Here is a 19,217-nt window from a genome sequence, read left to right as displayed (position 1 = left end):
GTACTGGGTGTACTCTCAGTAGTCGCAGTTGCTCAGGCCATGGTGATACGCTCACATAACGCCTCTGAGATACGTCCCATCACACCACCTCCTAGACTACTCGCGAAGGAGTATTCAACACCCCCTTTGTACGAAGACAACCATTATAACGAGCACAGCACAACGCTTGCCGCACGCAAAGACAACATGCAGGAGACAACGCTACCACCTGTCGTGAGAACAACGGATTCGAGTGACAACGATCGCGACTATGACGAGCACATTACAACACCCTCTGTGCACGAAGACCAGGTGCAGGAGACAACGCTACCACCTGTCGTGAGAAACTAGAGTTTGGTTAACAATGATCATCGTCGTGTTCCATTGTAAATGGGCGCGCCATCGCACACATCGTACATGTGTGTTAACCCACCTGTATGCGACAGACTTTGAGTGTTGCATGACATCGAGATGTATTGACGTCTGTGTCAATACAGGACTCTCTATAAGCCGGGAGCTGGACGCTAACAACCCATGCATGCGCCACACAAAAGGTATCGTACATGTGTTAACCCACCTGTATGCGACAGACTTTGTGTGTTGCATGACATCGAGATGTATTGACGTCTGTGTCAATACAGGACTCTCTAAGCTGGGAGCTGGACGCTAACAACCCGTGCATGTGCCACACAAAAGGTAACTCGACTAACTACAAAACGCATATTGTGATGTAGAAAGTTGGCTCGACTGTTTGAATCAGCTGCAGCTGCGGTTTACTCACGAAGTGAATCGCACGCTTGTTAGAAGTACATTCGGAGCACTTAAAAATACATCGCTCTCATCGAGTTCCGTCTCAGCGTTCACCGGCTGATGGGCAAGAGCGTGACATGGGATCGCCAGGAACTTACTTAAGGACTATCATCTCATTTGGCATTTACTCACGGACCCAAGAAACCAGTTCCGAAAAATGGTTGAGAATTATAACTTGTCTAATAGCAACTGGAAGATATGTTGCGTCATAAGCCTCTGATGGTTCACAAGGTGCATGGTCCACTCGAAATCCTAATGCTGTATTTGTAGTACATACACTTAGTCTTCTCTGTTGATGTCAGACTAGAGTTTTATTAGAGTTTTACTTTGCAACAATGGGATTCGAGCAATTGATGTGTATATTTTTAATACTGCACAATGCTACTATTCCTAGGCTGAATGTATGACATGGCTCTTATGTATCATTATGTATCGTTTCCATTAAGTACTAATTTAAATAAAGTCCCTCTGTCCTCAGTGCTAGGTTGTGGGTTTAATACACATTATTATGATCAACCTGTTGAATAGTATAATAACAATATTCCTGTAAAAGTCATTTAGTAATGAACAACCTCAGTTCTGTGAAAGAACATCATGTCTCTGATGTGTACACTGCAGGCCTGACCGGGGATTGCACGCAAGGGCCTGTGTGTGTGTGTGTGTGTGTGTGTGTGTGTGTGTGTGTGTGTGTGTGTGTGTGTGTGTGTGTGTGTGTGTGGTGTATATTTTTAATAGTGCACATTGCTACTATTCCTTGGCTGAATGTATGACATGGCTCTTATGTATCATTATGTATCATTTCCATTAAGTACTAATTTAAATAAAGTCCCTCTGTCCTCAGTGCTAGGTTGTGGGTTTAATACACATCATTATGATCAACCTGTTGAATAGTATAATAACAATACTCCTGTAAAAGTCATTTAGTAATGAACAACCTCAGTTCTGTGAAAGAACATCATGTCTCTGATGTGTATACTGCAGAACTGACCGGGGTTTGCACGCAAGGGCCTGTGTGTGTGTGTGTGTGTGTGTGCGTGTGTGTGTGTGTGTGTGTGTGTGTGTGTGTGTGTGTGTGTGTGTGTGTGTGTGTGTGTGCGTGGTGTATATTTTTAATAGTGCACATTGCTACTATTCCTAGGCTGAATGTATGGCATGGCTCTTATGTATCATTATGTATCATTTCCATTAAGTACTAATTTAAATAAAGTCCCTCTGTCCTCAGTGCTAGGTTGTGGGTTTAATACACATCATTATGATCAACCTGTTGAATAGTATAATAACAATATTCCTGTAAAAGTCATTTAGTAATGAACAACCTCAGTTCTGTGAAAGAACATCATGTCTCTGATGTGTACACTGCAGAACTGACCGGGGTTTGCACGCAAGGGCCTGTGTGTGTGTGTGTGTGTGTGTGTGTGCGTGCACTTGTTTTCATGACATCTGAGGACAATTTTATGATAACACACTCACAAAATGAGGACGCTCGGAAAAATGAGGACATTTTTGAGGTCCTCATTTTTCTGAGCCTTCTAAAGTGTTCTAGAGGCCCCCAACATGCTCCCAAACCAAAAATCTCGAATGTCCTGAAATATCACAATTTTTTGAAAAAGTGTGTTTAAGTGTGTTTAGCGTTTTTGCTCACTTTCAGTTTCGCCGCCTACTGGCCAGTTTTGGAACAAAACACACTTTAAACACACTTTCAGTGACGTCACTCTGCGAGTCCTCATTTTGTATGTGTGTCAGACACAATAACACATTTGACCCAGGTTATACCCTTCTTGGGGCTTAAGCAAGGGTAACAACAATTAAATCAAGCAAATCTTGACAAAAATGAAGATTCAGTTTAGATTCACTTTAGATTCAGTTATCAGTGCCTGCACATCTTGGGTTTTTTTTTGTTGTTGTTGACAAAATGTCTCAAAATATAAAGTTTCAACATTTGTCAAATTATATTACTATTATTTAATGAGTCTTACTTCTCAAGATCAATGCACAAATTGTCTGATCTTCACTATGCAGAATGATGTGTGTGCAGATTTTGATCCTTGAAGAGTTTATATTCATCTGTATTAATATAAATGCATCTGCAATCTACAGTTGAACTTAGAGATTCCTGCCGCTGTCATGTGATTCAGTATGATCATCAAGCTCAGTCTCGACTCAGTGAATTCCTAGAGAGTATTCTAAAGTATTCTGTAAATTCATTGGGAAATGGTTTTTTGGGGACCTATGCTACTACCAGAAGTTGTCTGCACCAGACCAGGGCCTGTGCTGCTAGCATAAACCAACTGAGCCTCACCAGGGCCTGCACTGCTGGCTGGACCCATAGGCATCACATAAGGGCCTGTACTGCCGGCTGGACCCATAGGCACCACACCAGGGCATGTGCTGCTGGCTGGACCCATAGGCATCACATCAGGGCCTGTACTGCTGGCTGGGGCAGTCTGCATCACACCAGGGCCTTTGCTGCCGGCTAAACCAACTGCATCTGTGTTGCTAGTGGAAGACATCAGCACCACACCAAGGCCTGTGTTTCTAGAAAAGCTCATCTGCAATACATCGGGTACTGTGCTGTTGATTGAAGCCGTCTACACCACATTGGTAAATGTGCTAGCAGAAGCCCACTGCTAGCAAGCCACCAGAACCTGAACTTCTGGCTGGAGCCTTACTTGCCATCCTAGGTTTGTGCAGCCTATTTAATTCAGCATCAACAATCATTGTGTGTTTTGGATAATGGCTTTTTAAAATAACTTTACTTTGCTTATTGGCTGTGGGGGGCCTTTGGACACTCAAATTCTCTAAGATGAGAACATTAAACAGTGTCCCCACTCTGCGAGACATGGCAGATCTACATGCGTCACTGCTGCTATACATCCTGTACAATTTCCAATGTATTTGAAACAGGACATTAATTTATCATTTGAACTACAGAAAGATTTACCTCATCTTCAAAACCTTCTTGCTTTGTAAAATTACAAAATTAATTATGAAAAATCCTGCTTTGTTTCAACATTTCACAAGTCAAAATCAATAAGTAATGTTACAAATCATAGACTTCTGATCGTCTTACTACTGCTCTAATCTGGTAATGTACAACCTAACCCAGGCCCTGAGCTGCAATGTAGTCAGACACCATCTGAATTTAAATCCTAAATTGAGCTGAAGATAGTTCATCTTAATGTGCGCAGCTTGTTATCCAAGGTGGATATTATCAACCACTTCTATTTATCATTTACGTAAACAATCTTAGTCTAAATGTGCCAGATGCAAACTTGCACTTCTATGCTGATGATACTGTTATTTACAGCTGTGGTTCAACTCTTGTCCAAGCCATTGACTCCTTGCAGAAAGCCTTTTTTGCTGTCCAGCACTCATTACTTCTGCTTAAACTTGTTCTCAACGCAGACAAAACAAAGCTCATGCTGTTTTCTAAATCAAGGAATTTGGCCCAAATAATCCCATCAGTAACCACTCTTGAAGGTAATAAAACAAGAGATGGTTCACATATATAAATATCTGGGGATTTTAATTGATGACTTGCTCACCTTCAAACCACATGTAGAGAATCTTGTGGAAAAACCTGAAGTTAAAACTGAGATTTTACTTTCAAAATAAGTTGTGTTTCTCTTTTAATACAAAGAAGCTGCTTGTTGCTGCAACATTCTTGCCTGTGCTGGATTATGGTGATATTCTATATATGAATGCTTCTGCTCAATGTCTTTGAATGGTTGATTCTGTGTATCATGCTTCTCTGAGGTTCATCACTAACCATAAATTTCAGACTCACCATTGTGAGTTATACTCTCAGGTAGGATGACCTGCTTTGTTAAGTCGGAGGAACTCTCATTTATACAGTTTTATATATAAGGCAATACTTGGGTTGCTGCCTTCTTATATATGTTCCCTGCTTGCAATGAAACATGCTGGTCGGTATTCTCTTTGTGCGCATGGTTACTTGTTGCTTTCTGCTCTATTTGCCCGAACTGAACTTGGTAAAAAAGCTTTTGTCCATTTAGCACCCTTGGCTTGGAACAAACTGCAGAAGGACTGGAAGATGACTGAATTCATTGCATTTATTGCTTTTAAATCTAAACTACGAATCATTGAGCCCAAGTCCATAACATGAAACTGTTTCAATTAGATTGACTGTCATTTTAACTGACTTTTTATTTTTTTAATTGAATTTTATTTTATTTGTAGTCTTTCACTTATTGTTGCATGTGTTTGAGTAACCTCTGTAAATGTGAGACACCTGCTGCTGCCTATCTTGGCCAGGTCTCCCTTGAAAAAGAGGTTTTTAACCTCAATGGGATCTTCCTGGTTAAATAAAGGTTAATAAATAAATTGATGAAAAAAGTCAACTCTTCATTAATTATATTTTAAATTCAACTTACCTTATACTTTTTACAATATAGTATAAAATGCATATTGTTTCTTTAAACACTAATACACTATTAAAACTGCAGAATGCACAATTCCAGCTTCATTTAGTAATTCAATTAGTAGATAAAAGTGAGTAATTAAGTCATTTAATTAACTAAGCAACTGTAAATATCACAGTATGCAGCAGTACAATTCAATTTCAATTCAATTTTATTTATATAGCGCCAAATAACAAACAAAGTCACCTCAAGGCGCTTAATAGGTACCGAGAAAAACCCAATCATGTGACCACCTATGAGCAAGCACTTTGGCGACAGTGGGAAGGAAAAACTCCCTTTTAACAGGAAGTATATATATACAGGAGCTGTTTTACCTATTACAAATTGTAAACTATATATATATATATATATATATATATAATAGTAATACAAACTGTATTAAAAAACTGTGTTACATGTGGAAGTATAAAGTATAATAGTAATACAAACTGTATTAAAAACTGTGTTACATGTGCAAGCAAAGTATAATAGTAATACAAACTGTATAAAAAACTGTTACATGTGCAAGTATAAAGTATAATAGTAATACATAAAGTATAATAGTAATACAAACTGTATAAAAACTGTGTTACATGTGCAAGTATAAAGTATAATAGTAATACATAAAGTATAATAGTAATACAAACTGTATAAAAACTGTGTTACATGTGCAAGTATAAAGTATAATAGTAATACAAACTGTATAAAAAAATGGTTTGTTGCATGTGCAAGCAAAGTATAAAGTACAATAATAGTAATGCAAACAGTATTAAAAAACTGTTACCAGACTGTAATTTATGTTATAAAGATGAATGCTGGTCAGCGGGTTGAATTTCTTGTATACAACTACGTCGCCTTGAGCAGTCTCGATCTGTTGCCAAGTTAAACCAGCGGATAGCATGTTTACATATGTCGTGGTCAGTGGAACTGCGGGAGATGGGATTTTTTTTCTCATAGAATCTGCAATCACAAAAGCAGATTTACATTTTAATCATCATCCATCACCACAATTTACTATTGTAACAGGCCACAATCTCCACTAATATCTTTCTGTAAGCAGAAAATAATTTGTCAACTAAAGCTCTGAATAATATTTCTTCTTTTATTAGACCAGCTTAAGAAGTAGCTCTACAAGTTTATATTGACGCTGTGTAGCGTTTATAAAAAGTGAAACGCTGGAAACAATACCTCAGTGTGTGAATAGCAAAGGTATGAACTGGCTGGTGGCAAGAGCTGTCGTAGTGGAGCACATATTGTTGACCCAGAAAAATGTGTGAACATTTTAAAATGGGTACTTACGCAGGAGCAGTGTTTTTGATGACATCTGGTTGAAAGACTTCTTCCCATTGACACCTTTCTGAAGCAGAGGCTGCTCACTTTATTTTATCTGGAAGTGACAAGCCTTGTTTAAAGGCCCAATGGATCAATGACTATAAAGGTATGTTATATGTTGTTCCTTATGGCTGCTGCATGAATATTACCGGAGCTGCAACTAATGTTTATTATAATATTTAGTAATATATAACAATTGTTTCAGTTTCCCTGAGGGAACCTCCCAAATTGATCAATAAAGTTATCTATCTAGATTAAAACTGTTTTACATTTCCATGTATTTGAAATTTATTGCAAAATATTTTAAATTTTTTTTTATTATTGGTATTTATTTATTGTTTCAACTCATTTGTTGAATCCATGAACGTAAGCATCTAGATAATCCCCTCACAATTAAAACATTTTATGATTGTTTGTTCTGCATGTTTTGTCAGTGGCTGATCAGCTGCAGTAAACCTGATTTGGATTGTATTACTTAACACTACTTATTGAACATCTTGTATTAGGACATGGTGTATTTGCCTCTGAACCAATTGAAAAGGGATCCTTTGTGGTCGAGTACAGTGGGGAGCTTATCTCAGAACATGAACGGGACAAGCGGCAGAAAAAGTACACAGAAAAGCAAACTGCTTTCCTATTTGATTTTAAATGGAAAAATAACACATGGTGGTAAGTAAAGGCATATACAATATCAGTTGTTCTTCACAACATTATGTTTTTAGTGAAGAAATCATATGTTCTTTTCTTCACTTTTAGCATTGATGCCTCCCGTGAAGACGACTCACTTGGCCGGCTGGTTACTGATGACCACAAGTACCCAAACTGCAAGATGAAAGAGCTGGCAGTCCAGGATAAACCTCATCTCTGCTTGTTTGCTATTGACAATATCCAAGCAGAGAGTGAAATCACCCATGACTATGGAGAATCTATGTGGCCATGGCGAGCTCTGGTAAGCAAATCCTCTTTACAGATTGTGCAGTACAAGAAATGTTAAATATTAGTAGATGAAAACATAGATGGTTATTCTAGTTATGAAGACCAGAGTAGATCAGTGCTGGGTTTAGAGCTTTTATTAACAAAATTTGACATTTTTGTCCCTTTACACATGTTTTTGTCCATTTAACCTGAAGCTGATCAGTTTACATGATTGGATTTCTGGGGAAATAGATGGCTTTACATCAGTGTTGGGTTTAGAACTTTTATTGACAACAGCAGGAGAAGCTAGAAGTCAGGAACATGAACTCTACATGTGTTCAGTCATCATGTCCTCATATTGTTTCAAGCTGTGAAGGAGATGTGTGTGTTTCAGAATACGTTCTCATATGGTTGGACCAACAACTGTAGTGTGTGTGTGTTACACTGTCCTCATATTGTTGGGTAGCAGAACTGTACAGTGTTAATAGTTTCTATACAGTCTGATATAAGGAACTCAGATTCTTCTGTGAATAATATTCACTGAAACAAGTATGATCTGTAGTTAATTAACTAGTCAGGATTCATAGTACAGAATGTTTGACATTATATTGTTGTCTTTTGTTTCAGACGCCAAGTGTTGAGACCATGTCCCAACCTCCTACAGACCAAGAAGTGAGTGAAAAATTCATTTCATTCTTCCAACAGGTCACACATTATTTTTTGTATTTGAAATCAAGTATATGAGTCAGTTGGGCCTAGTGCATAAATGAAATGCACTTTGATTGTTTTAAAACAATCAGTATGAGTGAAAGTTTCCCCAAATCAACATTTGCATTAGGAGAAAGAAATTGTCTATACCATTTGTTAGTCCAAGCTTTCCCTTTAAGCATTTGCTTGATCTTTATTCTGACTAAATTTAATATTTTTGTCCTTTTACACATTTTTGTCCATTTAACCTGAAGCTGATCAGTTAATATGATTGGATTTCTGGGGAATTAGATGGCTTTACATCAGTGTTGGGTTTAGAGCTTTTATTGACAACAGCAGGAGAAGCTAGAAGTCAGGAACATGAACTCTACATGTGTTCAGTCGTCATGTCCTCATATTGTTTCAAGCTGTGAAGGAGATGTGTGTGTTTCAGAATACGTCCTCATATGGTTGGACCAACAACTGTAGTGTGTGTGTTACACTGTCCTCATAGTGTTGGGTAGCAGAACTGTACAGTGTTAATAGTTTCTATACAGTCTGATATAAGGAACTCAGATTCTTCTGTGAATAATATTCACTGAAACAAGTATGATCTGTAGTTAATGAACTAGACAGGATTCATAGTACAGAATGTTTCTGACATTATATTGTTGTCTTTTGTTGCAGACACCAAGTGTTGAGACATTGTCCCAAACTCCTACAGACCAAGAAGTGAGTGAAAAATTGGAAGAAAAGTTATGAGCCACCAAAGCTGTTTTTGGAAACCGGCCTTCAAGTGAAACCACGCCCGGTGACCTTTGGGACATGGTTTGACCCCCTTAGGAATGTGCTATCATCATGAAACGTTCAGATCACTTACAACTCCATAGATTATACTTTCACGTGATGTTTCAGCCTGATTGGACCTTGTTTTCACACAAATGGACCCAGAAGTATGTGAAATTGGGCTTTGTGCGACATAATTCTGGGTGCCATTTAAAAACCAGATCTGAGCTCTCTAGGACATTCAGAAGAAAAGTTATAAGCCCGCAAATGTGTGTTAGGAACCACGCCTTTAAAGAACAAGTGATCCGATGACCTTTGTGACATCATTTGACCACATTAGGAATGAGCTATCATCATGAACCGTTGGAATCACTTATAACTCAATAGATTCTACCTTCCTGTGATGTTTCAGCCTGATTGAAGCTTTGTCAGAGAACTGAACCCTGAAATATGTGAATTTGTGCTTTGTGCGACATAATTCTGGGTGCCATTTAAAACCCATAAGTGGTAATGACTCCATTCCTTCTGTTCCAGATATAGACCATTACTTGGAGTATTTTAAAATCAACCTGACCTCTCTAGGATATTCTGAAGCCAAGTTATAAGCCCACAAAGGTGTAACCGGACACTACCTGACTATATCCAATTGGACACGCGTCCCGAAAGGGCCCTCGAAAAGGTCCGACGGCCGCAATTTCGACGTGCTTCGATGAGATGGTAGCCGGGATGCACCACAAACAATTTCGTGCGGCTACGCCTGACTGAATTCAAACGGCGGCCCGAAAGTGTGAAAATTTAGCTCAGGCTTTGTTTGCGGCCTTCTGTCACTTGAGACCCTTTTCGTCTGCCGTTCAGCCCACGTTGGTCCGAGGCGCCCGAAAATTCTTCTGGTGCATCCCACCACTGGCCCGAACCACAGAATTTGAATTTGTGCCGGTCGCATCGTGTAAAGCGTCCGTTTGGGGCCGGACGGCAGTGTTCCCTCCTTTTTTGCCATGTGCTCGGCAAAGTGGCATTTCTCAACCGATTTTAACAAAACAAACATTGATTTGGCATGCCGCCGTCACCCCGAACTAGCCCAGGCAGTTTGGTAGCCGTAGCTCGTTGTTCCGGTGCTTTTCTGAACCCTAGGTCGCCAGAGGTCACGCTCTTTTTTGGCCACAGCTCCTCAAGCAAACGCCCGATCCGTCCCGTTTTTGGAGAGGTGGTCCCCGTGGTGCCAAGCAATCATAATCCGCTGTCAAAATTGAAAAGAAAAAAAAAGTCGCTTCCGAGTTAGGCCAAAAAATGTCCTCTGAGACGTAATGCCTCAAAGAGGACTTGTGTTTTGCTGTTACAAAGTGGAAAAAAAAAGTTCTGCTGGTGCCAGCGGCGCCATCTTCGGATATGTGGTTCGGGGGCCAAGCACTAGTCCACCCGAGGTGGTTTGGTGGCAAAATATTTTGTGGTTCCGGAGATATAGCCCCCCCAAAGCGCGCGATTTTTGCAAGTTTGCAATGGCGCAATTCTAGCGCCGTGAGGGCTATCAAAAAGGCGAGTAGATTTTTGCTCTCGTACCGGACTTCCGAACCAGAGAGTGAATTTTTTTTGACTGCGCCCCCTAGTGGCCGAACTCGGTCAGTGAGCGACGTAGCGTGACGCATCTTAGAAATTATGATTCGGCATGTGCTTATTTACAACATATGTGAATTTCATGTCCCTACGTAGAATTTAACTATTTTTAATTAATTAAAAGCAACGGACAAAACCCTAGGCCCCAAATGAAGCCTGGCCAAGATTTGAGCCCCTTTTTGGCTGCCGTTCGGCCATCGTTGATCCGAGGCTCACGAACATTTTTTTGTTTTACCCCAGTGCTGGTCCGAACCATAGATTTCAAATTTGTGTCGGTCGCATCGTGTTAAGTGTCCGTTTGGGGCCGGATGGCACTTTTCTCGCCTTTTTTGCCGTGCTCGGCAAAGTGGCATTTCTCAACCGATTTTCACCAAACAAACGTCGATTTGGCACGCCGCCGTCACCCCGAGCTAGCCCAGGCAGTTTGGTAGCCGTAGCTCATTGTTCTGGTGCTGTTCTGGGTCAGAGGTCAGAAAAAATGATGGATTTCAGCTGAAAAACAGGGTTCTCTTCAACCTACAGACTTGCAACTGATATGCTCCTTGACCTCACATGTCCAACATATGTTAATTTCAGACAGATTGGAGCTTGTATCACAGATATGCAACCAGAAATATGTGAAATTGTGCTTGGTGCAACATAATTCTGTGTCCCATTTTAAAACCATAAGAGCTAATAGGGGCTGTTAATTGGAGTAATTTAAAACCAAGCTGATCTCTCTAGGACATTCAGAAGCCAAGTTATAAGCCCCCAAAGCTGTTTTTGTAAGCAGGCCTTTAAGGCATAAGTGATCCGGTGACCTTTGTGACATCATTTGACCCCATTAGGACTGAGCTATCATCATGAAACGTTGGAATCACTTATAACTCAATAGATTCTACTTTCCTGTGATTTTTCAGCCTGATTGAAGATTTTTTCAGTGAACTGGACCCAGAATAATGTGAAATTGTGCTTGGGGCTATCATCATGAAACGTTCAGATCACTTACAACTCAATAGATCTTCATTCTTCCAACAGGTCACACATTATTTTTTGTATTTGGAATCAAGTATATGAGTCAGTTGGGCCTAGTGCATGAATGAAATGCACGTTGATTGTATTAAAACAATCAGTTTGAGTGAAAGTTTCCCCAAATCAACAAACGCATTAAGAGAAAGAAATTGTCTATACCATTTGTTAGTCCAAACTTCCCCTTTAAGCATTTGCTTGATCTTTATTCTGTCTAAATTTAATATTTTTGCCCTTTTACACATGTTTTTGTCCATTTAACCTGAAGCTGATCAGTTTACATGATTGGATTTCTGGGGAAATAGATGGCTTTACATCAGTGTTGGGTTTAGAGCTTTTATTGACAACAGCAGATGTTAGAAGTCAGGAACATGAACTTTACATGTGTTCAGTCGTCATGTCCTCGTATTGTTTCAAGCTGTGAAGGAGATGTGTGTGTTTCAGAATACGTCCTCATATGGTTGGACCAACAACTGTAGTGTGTGTGTTACACTGTCCTCATATTTTTGGGTAGCAGAACTGTACAGTGTTAATAGTTTCTATACAGTCTGATATAAGGAACTCAGATTCTTCTGTGAATTATATTCACTGAAATAAGAATGATCTGTAGCTAATGAACTAGTCAGGATTTACATTGTTGTCTTTTGTTTCAGACACCAAGTGTTGAGACCATGTCCCAAACTCCTACAGACCAAGAAGTGAGTGAAAAATCCACTTCATTCTTCCAACAGGTCACACATTAATTTTTGTGTTTGGAATCAAGTATATGAGTCAGTTGGGCCTAGTGCATAAATGAAATGCACTTTGATTGTGTTAAAACAATCAGTTTGAGTGAAAGTTTCCCCAAATCAACATTAGCATTAGGAGAAAGAAATTGTCTATACCATTTGTTAGTCCAAACTTTCCCTTTAAGCATTTGCTTGATCTTTATTCTAACTAAATTTAATATTTTTGTCCTTTTACACATGTTTTTCTCCATTTAACCTGAAGCTGATCAGTTAATATGATTGGATTTCTGGGGAAATAGATAGCTTTACGTCAGTGTTGGGTTTAGAGCTTTTATTGACAACAGCAGGAGAAGCTAGAAGTCAGGAACATGAACTCTACATGTGTTCAGTCGTCATGTCCTCATATTGTTTCAAGCTGTGAAGGAGATGTGTGTTTCAGAATAGGTCCTCATATGGTTGGACCAACAACTGTAGTGTGTGTGTTACACTGTCCTCATATTGTTGGGTAGCAGAACTGTACAGTGTTAATAGTTTCTATACAGTCTGATATAAGGAACTCAGATTCTTCTGTGAATAATATTCACTGAAACAAGTATGATCTGTAGTTAATGAACTAGTCAGGATTTATAGTACAGAATGTTTGACATTATATTGTTGTCTTTTGTTTCAGACGCCAAGTGTTGAGACCATGTCCCAACCTCCTACAGACCAAGAAGTGAGTGAAAAATTCATTTCATTCTTCCAACAGGTCACACATTATTTTTTGTATTTGAAATCAAGTATATGAGTCAGTTGGGCCTAGTGCATAAATGAAATGCACTTTGATTGTTTTAAAACAATCTGTTTGAGTGAAAGTTTCCCCAAATCAACACTAGCATTAGGAGAAAGAAATTGTCTATACCATTTGTTAGTCCAAGCTTTCCCTGTAAGCATTTGCTTGATCTTTATTCTGACTAAATTTAATATTTTTGTCCTTTTACACATGTTTTAGTCCATTTAACCTGAAGCTGATCAGTTAATATGATTGGATTTCTGGGGAAATAGATGGCTTTACATCAGTGGTGGGTTTAGAGCTTTTATTGACAACAGCAGGAGAAGCTAGAAGTCAGGAACATGAACTCTACATGTGTTCAGTCGTCATGTCCTCATATTGATTCAAGCTGTAAAGGAGATGTGTGTGTTTCAGAAAACATCCTCATATGGTTGGACCAACAACTGTAGTGTGTGTGTGTTACACTGTCCTCATATTGTTGGGTAGCAGAACTGTACAGTGTTATTAGTTTCTATACAGTCTGATATGAGGAACTCAGATTCTTCTGTGAATAATGTTCACTGAAACAAGTATGATCTGTAGCTAATGAACTAGTCAGGATTTACATTGTTGTCTTTTGTTTCAGACACCAAGTGTTGAGACCACGTCCCAACCTCCTACAGACCAAGAAGTGAGTGAAAATTCACTTCATTCTTCCAACAGGTCACACATTATTTTTTGTATTTGAAATCAGGTATATGAGTCAGTTGGGCCTAGTGCATAAATGAAATGCACTTTGATTGTTTTAAAACAATCAGTTTGAGTGAAAGTTTCCCCAAATCAACATTAGCATTAGGAGAAAGAAATTGTCTATACCATTTGTTAGTCCAAACTTTCCCTTTAAGCATTTGCTTGATATTTGTTCTGACTAAGTTTAATATTTTTGTCCTTTTACACATGTTTTTGTCCATTTAACCTGAAGCTGATCAGTTAATATGATTGGATTGCTGGGGAAATAGATGGCTTTACATCAGTGTTGGGTTTAGAGCTTTTATTGACAACAACAGGAGAAGCTAGAAGTCAGGAACATGAACTCTACATGTGTTCAGTCGTCATGTCCTCATATGGTTTCAAGCTGTGAAGGAGATGTGTGTTTCAGAATACGTCCTCATATGGTTGGACCAACAACTGTAGTGTGTGTGTTACACTGTCCTCATATTGTTAGGTAGCAGAACTGTACAGTGTTAATAGTTTCTATACAGTCTGATATAAGGAACTCAGATTCTTCTGTGAATAATATTCACTGAAACAAGTATGATCTGTAGTTAATGAACTAGTCAGGATTCATAGTACACAATGTTTCTGACATTATATTGTTGTCTTTTGTTTCAGACACCAAGTGTTGAGACCATGTCCCAAACTCCTACAGACCAAGAAGTGAGTGAAAAATCCACTTCATTCTCCCAACAGGTCACACATTAATTTTTGTGTTTGGAATCAAGTATATGAGTCAGTTGGGCCTAGTGCATGAATGAAATGCACTTTGATTGTATTAAAACAATCAGTTTGATTGAAAGTTTCCCCAAATCAATATTTGCATTAGGAGAAAGAAATTATCTATACAATTTGTTAGTCCAAACTTTCCCTTTAAGCATTTGCTTGATCTTTATTCTGACTAAATTTAATATTTTTGTCTTTTTACACATGTTTTTGTCCATTTAACCTGAAGCTGATCAGTTAATATGATTGGATTTCTGGGGAAATAGATGGCTTTACATCAGTGTTGGGTTTAGAGCTTTTATTGACAACAGCAGAAGCTAGAAGTCAGGAACATGAACTCTACATGTGTTCAGTCGTCATGTCCTCATATTGTTTCAAGCTGTGAAGGAGATGTGTGTTTCAGAATATGTCCTCATATGGTTGGACCAACAACTGTAGTGTGTGTGTTACACTGTCCTCATATTGTTGGGTAGAAGAACTGTACAGTGTTAATAGTTTCTATACAGTCTGATATAAGGAACTCAGATTCTTCTTTGAATTATATTCACTGAAACAAGTATGATCTGTAGTTAGTGAACTAGTCAGGATTTACATTGTTGTCTTTTGTTTCAGACACCAAGTGTTGAGACCATGTCCCAACCTCCTACAGACCAAGAAGTGAGTGAAAATTCACTCCATTCTTCCAACAGGTCACACATTATTTTTTGTATTTGAAATCAAGTATATGAGTCAGTTGGGCCTAGTGCATAAATGAAATGCACTTTGATTGTTTTAAAACAATCAGTTTCAGTGAAAGTTTCCCCAAATCAACATTAGCATTAGGAGAAAGAAATTGTCTATACCATTTGTTAGTCCAAACTTTCCCTTTAAGCATTTGCTTGATATTTGTTCAGACTAAGTTTAATATTTTTGTCCTTTTACACATGTTTTTGTCCATTTAACCTGAAGCTGATCAGTTAATATGATTGGATTTCTGGGGAAATAGATGGCTTTACATCAATGTTGGGTTTAGAGCTTTTATTGACAACAACAGGAGAAGCTAGAAGTCAGGAACATGAACTCTACATGTGTTCAGTCGTCATGTCCTCATATTGTTTCAAGCTGTGAAGGAGATGTGTGTTTCAGAATACGTCCTCATATGGTTGGACCAACAACTGTAGTGTGTGTGTTACACTGTCCTCAATTAGACCCAGTGTTGACATGTGGCAAGACGCTCCTCGGGGTGCGTCTTGCTTGGGCTTCTCTCCTGGAGGCCCTCAGTCAGACCCATTGTTGACATGTGGCAAGACGCTCCTCGGGGCGCTTCTTGCTTGGGCCTCTCTCCTGGAGGTGCTCAGTCAGACCGAGTGCTGACATGTGGCAAGACGCTCCTCGGAGCGCGTCTTGCTGGGGCCTCTCTCCTGGAGGCGCTCAGTCAGACCCAGAGGTGACATGTGGCAAGACGCTCCTCGGGCCTCTCTCCTGGAGGCGCTCAGTCAGACCCAGTGTTGACATGTGGCAAGACGCTCCTCGGGGCGCGTCTTGCTGGGGCTTCTCTCATGGAGGCACTCAGTCAGACCCAGTGTTGACATGTGGCAAGACGCTCCTCGGGGCACGTCTTGCTTGGGCCTCTCTCTTGGAGGCGCTCAGTCAGACCCAGAGGAGACATGTGTCAAGACGCTCCTCGGGGCGCGTCTTGCTTGGGCCTCTCTCCTGGAGGCGCTCAGTCAGACCGAGTGCTGACATGTGGCAAGACGCTCCTCGGGGCGCGTCTTGCTGGGGCTTCTCTCATGGAGGCACTCAGTCAGACCCAGTGTTGACAAGTGGCAAGACGCTCCTCGGGGCGCGTCTTGCTTGGACCTCTCTAACTGAGGCGCTCAGTCAGACTGAGTAGTGACATGTGGCAAGACGCTCCTCGGGGCGCGTCTTGCTTGGGCTTCTCTCCTGGAGGCCCTCAGTAAGACCCATTGTTGACATGTGGCAAGACGCTCCTCGGGGCGCTTCTTGCTTGGGCTTCTCTCCTGGAGGCCCTCAGTCAGACCCATTGTTGACATGTGGCAAGACTCTCCTCGGGACACGTCTTGCTTGGGCCTCTCTCCTGGAGGCGCTCAGTCAGACCGAGTAGTGACATGTGGCAAGACGCTCCTCGGGGCGCGTCTTGCTGGGGCTTCTCTCATGGAGGCACTCAGTCAGACCCAGTGTTGACATGTGGCAAGACGCTCCTCGGGGCGCGTGTTGCTTGGACCTCTCTCCTGGAGGCGCTCAGTCAGACCGAGTAGTGACATGTGGCAAGACGCTCCTCGGGGCGCGTCTTGCTTGGGCCTCTCTCCTGGAGGCGCTCAATTAGACCCAGTGTTGACATGTGGCAAGACGCTCCTCGGGGTGCGTCTTGCTTGGGCTTCTCTCCTGGAGGCCCTCAGTCAGACCCATTGTTGACATGTGGCAAGACGCTCCTCGGGGCGCTTCTTGCTTGGGCCTCTCTCCTGGAGGTGCTCAGTCAGACCGAGTGCTGACATGTGGCAAGACGCTCCTCGGAGCGCGTCTTGCTGGGGCCTCTCTCCTGGAGGCGCTCAGTCAGACCCAGAGGTGACATGTGGCAAGACGCTCCTCGGGCCTCTCTCCTGGAGGCGCTCAGTCAGACCCAGTGTTGACATGTGGCAAGACGCTCCTCGGGGCGCGTCTTGCTGGGGCTTCTCTCATGGAGGCACTCAGTCAGACCCAGTGTTGACATGTGGCAAGACGCTCCTCGGGGCACGTCTTGCTTGGGCCTCTCTCTTGGAGGCGCTCAGTCAGACCCAGAGGAGACATGTGTCAAGACGCTCCTCGGGGCGCGTCTTGCTTGGGCCTCTCTCCTGGAGGCGCTCAGTCAGACCGAGTGCTGACATGTGGCAAGACGCTCCTCGGGGCGCATCTTGCTTGGGCTTCTCTCCTGGAGGCCCTCAGTCAGACCCAGTGTTGACATGTGGCAAGACGCTCCTCGGGGCGCTTCTTATTTGGGCCTCTCTCCTGGGGGCCCTCAGTCAGACCCAGTGTTGACATCTGGCAAGACGCTCCTCGGGGCGCGTCTTGCTTGGGCTTCTCTCCTGGAGGCCCTCAGTCAGACCCATTGTTGACATGTGGCAAGACTCTCCTCGGGGCACGTCTTGCTTGGGCCTCTCTCCTGGAGGCGCTCAGTCAGACCGAGTAGTGACATGTGGCAAGACGCTCCTCGGGGCGCGTCTTGCTTGGACCTCCCTCCTGGAGGCGCTCAGTCAGACCGAGTAGTGACATGTGGCAAGACGCTCCTCGGGGCGGGTCTTGCTTGGGCCTCTCTCCTGGAGGCGCTCAGTCAGACCGAGTGCTGACATAAGGCACGATGCTCCTCGCGGCGCGTCTTGCTGGGGCCTCTCTCCTGGAGGTGCTCAATCAGACCCAGTGGTGACATGTGGCAAGACGCTCCTCGGGGCGCGTCTTGCTTGGGCCTCTCTCCTGGAGGAGCTCAGTCAGACCCAGTGGTGACACGTGGCAAGACGCTCCTCGGGGCGCATCTTGCTTGGGCCTCTCTCCTGGAGGCGCTAAGTCAGACCCAATGTTGACACGTTAGCAAGACGCTCCTCGGGGCGCGTCTTGCTTGGGCTTCTCTCATGGAGGCCCTCAGTCAGACCCAGTGTTGACATGTGGCAAGACGCTCCTCAGGGCGCGTGTTGCTTGGACCTCTCTCCTGGAGGCGCTCAGTCAGACCCAGTGTTGACATGTGTCAAGACGCTCCTCGGGCGTTTCTTGCTTGGGCCTCGCTCCTGGAGGTGCTCAGTCAGACCCAGTGTTGACATGTGACAAGACGCTCCTCGGGGCGCGTCTTGCTTGGGCCTCTCTCCTGGAGGCGCTCAGTCAGACCCAGAGGTGATATGTGTCAAGACGCTCCTCGGGCCTCTCTCCTGGAGGCGCTCAGTCAGACCCAGTGTTGACATGTGGCAAGACGCTCCTCGGGGCGCGTCTTGCTTGAGCCTCTCTCCTGGAGGTGCTCAGTCAGACCCAGTGTTGACATGTGGCAAGACGCTCCTCGGGGCGCGTCTTGCTGGTTCTTCTCTCATGGAGGCACTCAGTCAGACCCAGTGTTGACATGTGGAAAGACGCTCCTCGGGGAACGTCTTGCTTGGGCCTCTCTCCTGGAGGCGCTCAGTCAGACCCAGAGGAGAAATGTGTCAAGACGCTCCTCCGGGCGCGTCTTGCTTGGGCCTCTCCCCTGGAGGCGCTCAGTCAGACCGAGTGCTGACATGTGGCAAGACTCTCCTCGGGGCGCGTCTTGCTTGGGCCTCTCTCCTGGAGGCGCTCAGTCAGACCCAGTGTTGACATGTGGCAAGACGCTCCTCGGGGCGCGTCTTGCTTAGGCCTCTCTCCTGGAGGCGCTCAGTCAGACCGAGTGCTGACATGTGGCAAGACGCTCCTCGGGGCGCTTCTTATTTAGGCCTCTCTCCTGGAGGCCCTCAGTCAGACCCATTGTTGACATGTGGCAAGACGCTCCTCGGGGCGCGTCTTATTTAGGCCTCTCTCCTGGAGGCCCTCAGTCAGAACCTGTGTTGACATGTGGCAAGACGCTCCTCAGGGCGCGTCTTGCTTGGGCCTCTCTCCTGGAGGCGCTCAGTCAGACCGAGTAGTGACATGTGGCAAGACGCTCCTCGGGGCGCGTCTTGCTTGGACCTCTCTCCTGGAGGCGCTCAGTTAGACCGAGTA

General features: G+C 42.9%; 1 protein-coding gene across 1 annotated transcript; it reads left to right on the top strand.

The window, feature by feature from the left end:
- The first annotated feature begins 3,592 nt into the window (after nucleotides 1-3,592).
- LOC139070529 (uncharacterized) lies at nucleotides 3,593-15,460 on the top strand. Its single transcript, XM_070552871.1, has 10 exons — nucleotides 3,593-3,666; nucleotides 4,097-4,269; nucleotides 7,049-7,211; nucleotides 7,299-7,491; nucleotides 8,085-8,129; nucleotides 8,832-8,876; nucleotides 12,203-12,247; nucleotides 12,948-12,992; nucleotides 13,675-13,719; nucleotides 15,141-15,460. The coding sequence occupies exons 1-10, from the start codon at nucleotides 3,593-3,595 to the stop codon at nucleotides 15,240-15,242; spliced, it is 930 nt and encodes a 309-aa protein (XP_070408972.1). The 3' UTR covers nucleotides 15,243-15,460.
- Nucleotides 15,461-19,217: the final 3,757 nt, after the last annotated feature.

This window comes from Nothobranchius furzeri, chromosome 7, assembly GCF_043380555.1.
Source record: "Nothobranchius furzeri strain GRZ-AD chromosome 7, NfurGRZ-RIMD1, whole genome shotgun sequence".
In the NCBI taxonomy this organism is placed as follows: Eukaryota; Metazoa; Chordata; class Actinopteri; order Cyprinodontiformes; family Nothobranchiidae; genus Nothobranchius; species Nothobranchius furzeri.
This window is presented reverse-complemented; position numbering and strand designations above follow the sequence as displayed.

Bases quoted from the DNA above. Each gene is read 5' to 3' on its own strand.
- LOC139070529 (XM_070552871.1), top strand. From the start codon at position 3,593: ATGAGAACATTAAACAGTGTCCCCACTCTGCGAGACATGGCAGATCTA. The intron at 8,877-12,202 runs GTGAGTGAAAAA...CTTTTGTTTCAG, and splicing joins AAACTCCTACAGACCAAGAA to ACACCAAGTGTTGAGACCAT. The intron at 12,993-13,674 runs GTGAGTGAAAAA...CTTTTGTTTCAG, and splicing joins AACCTCCTACAGACCAAGAA to ACACCAAGTGTTGAGACCAC.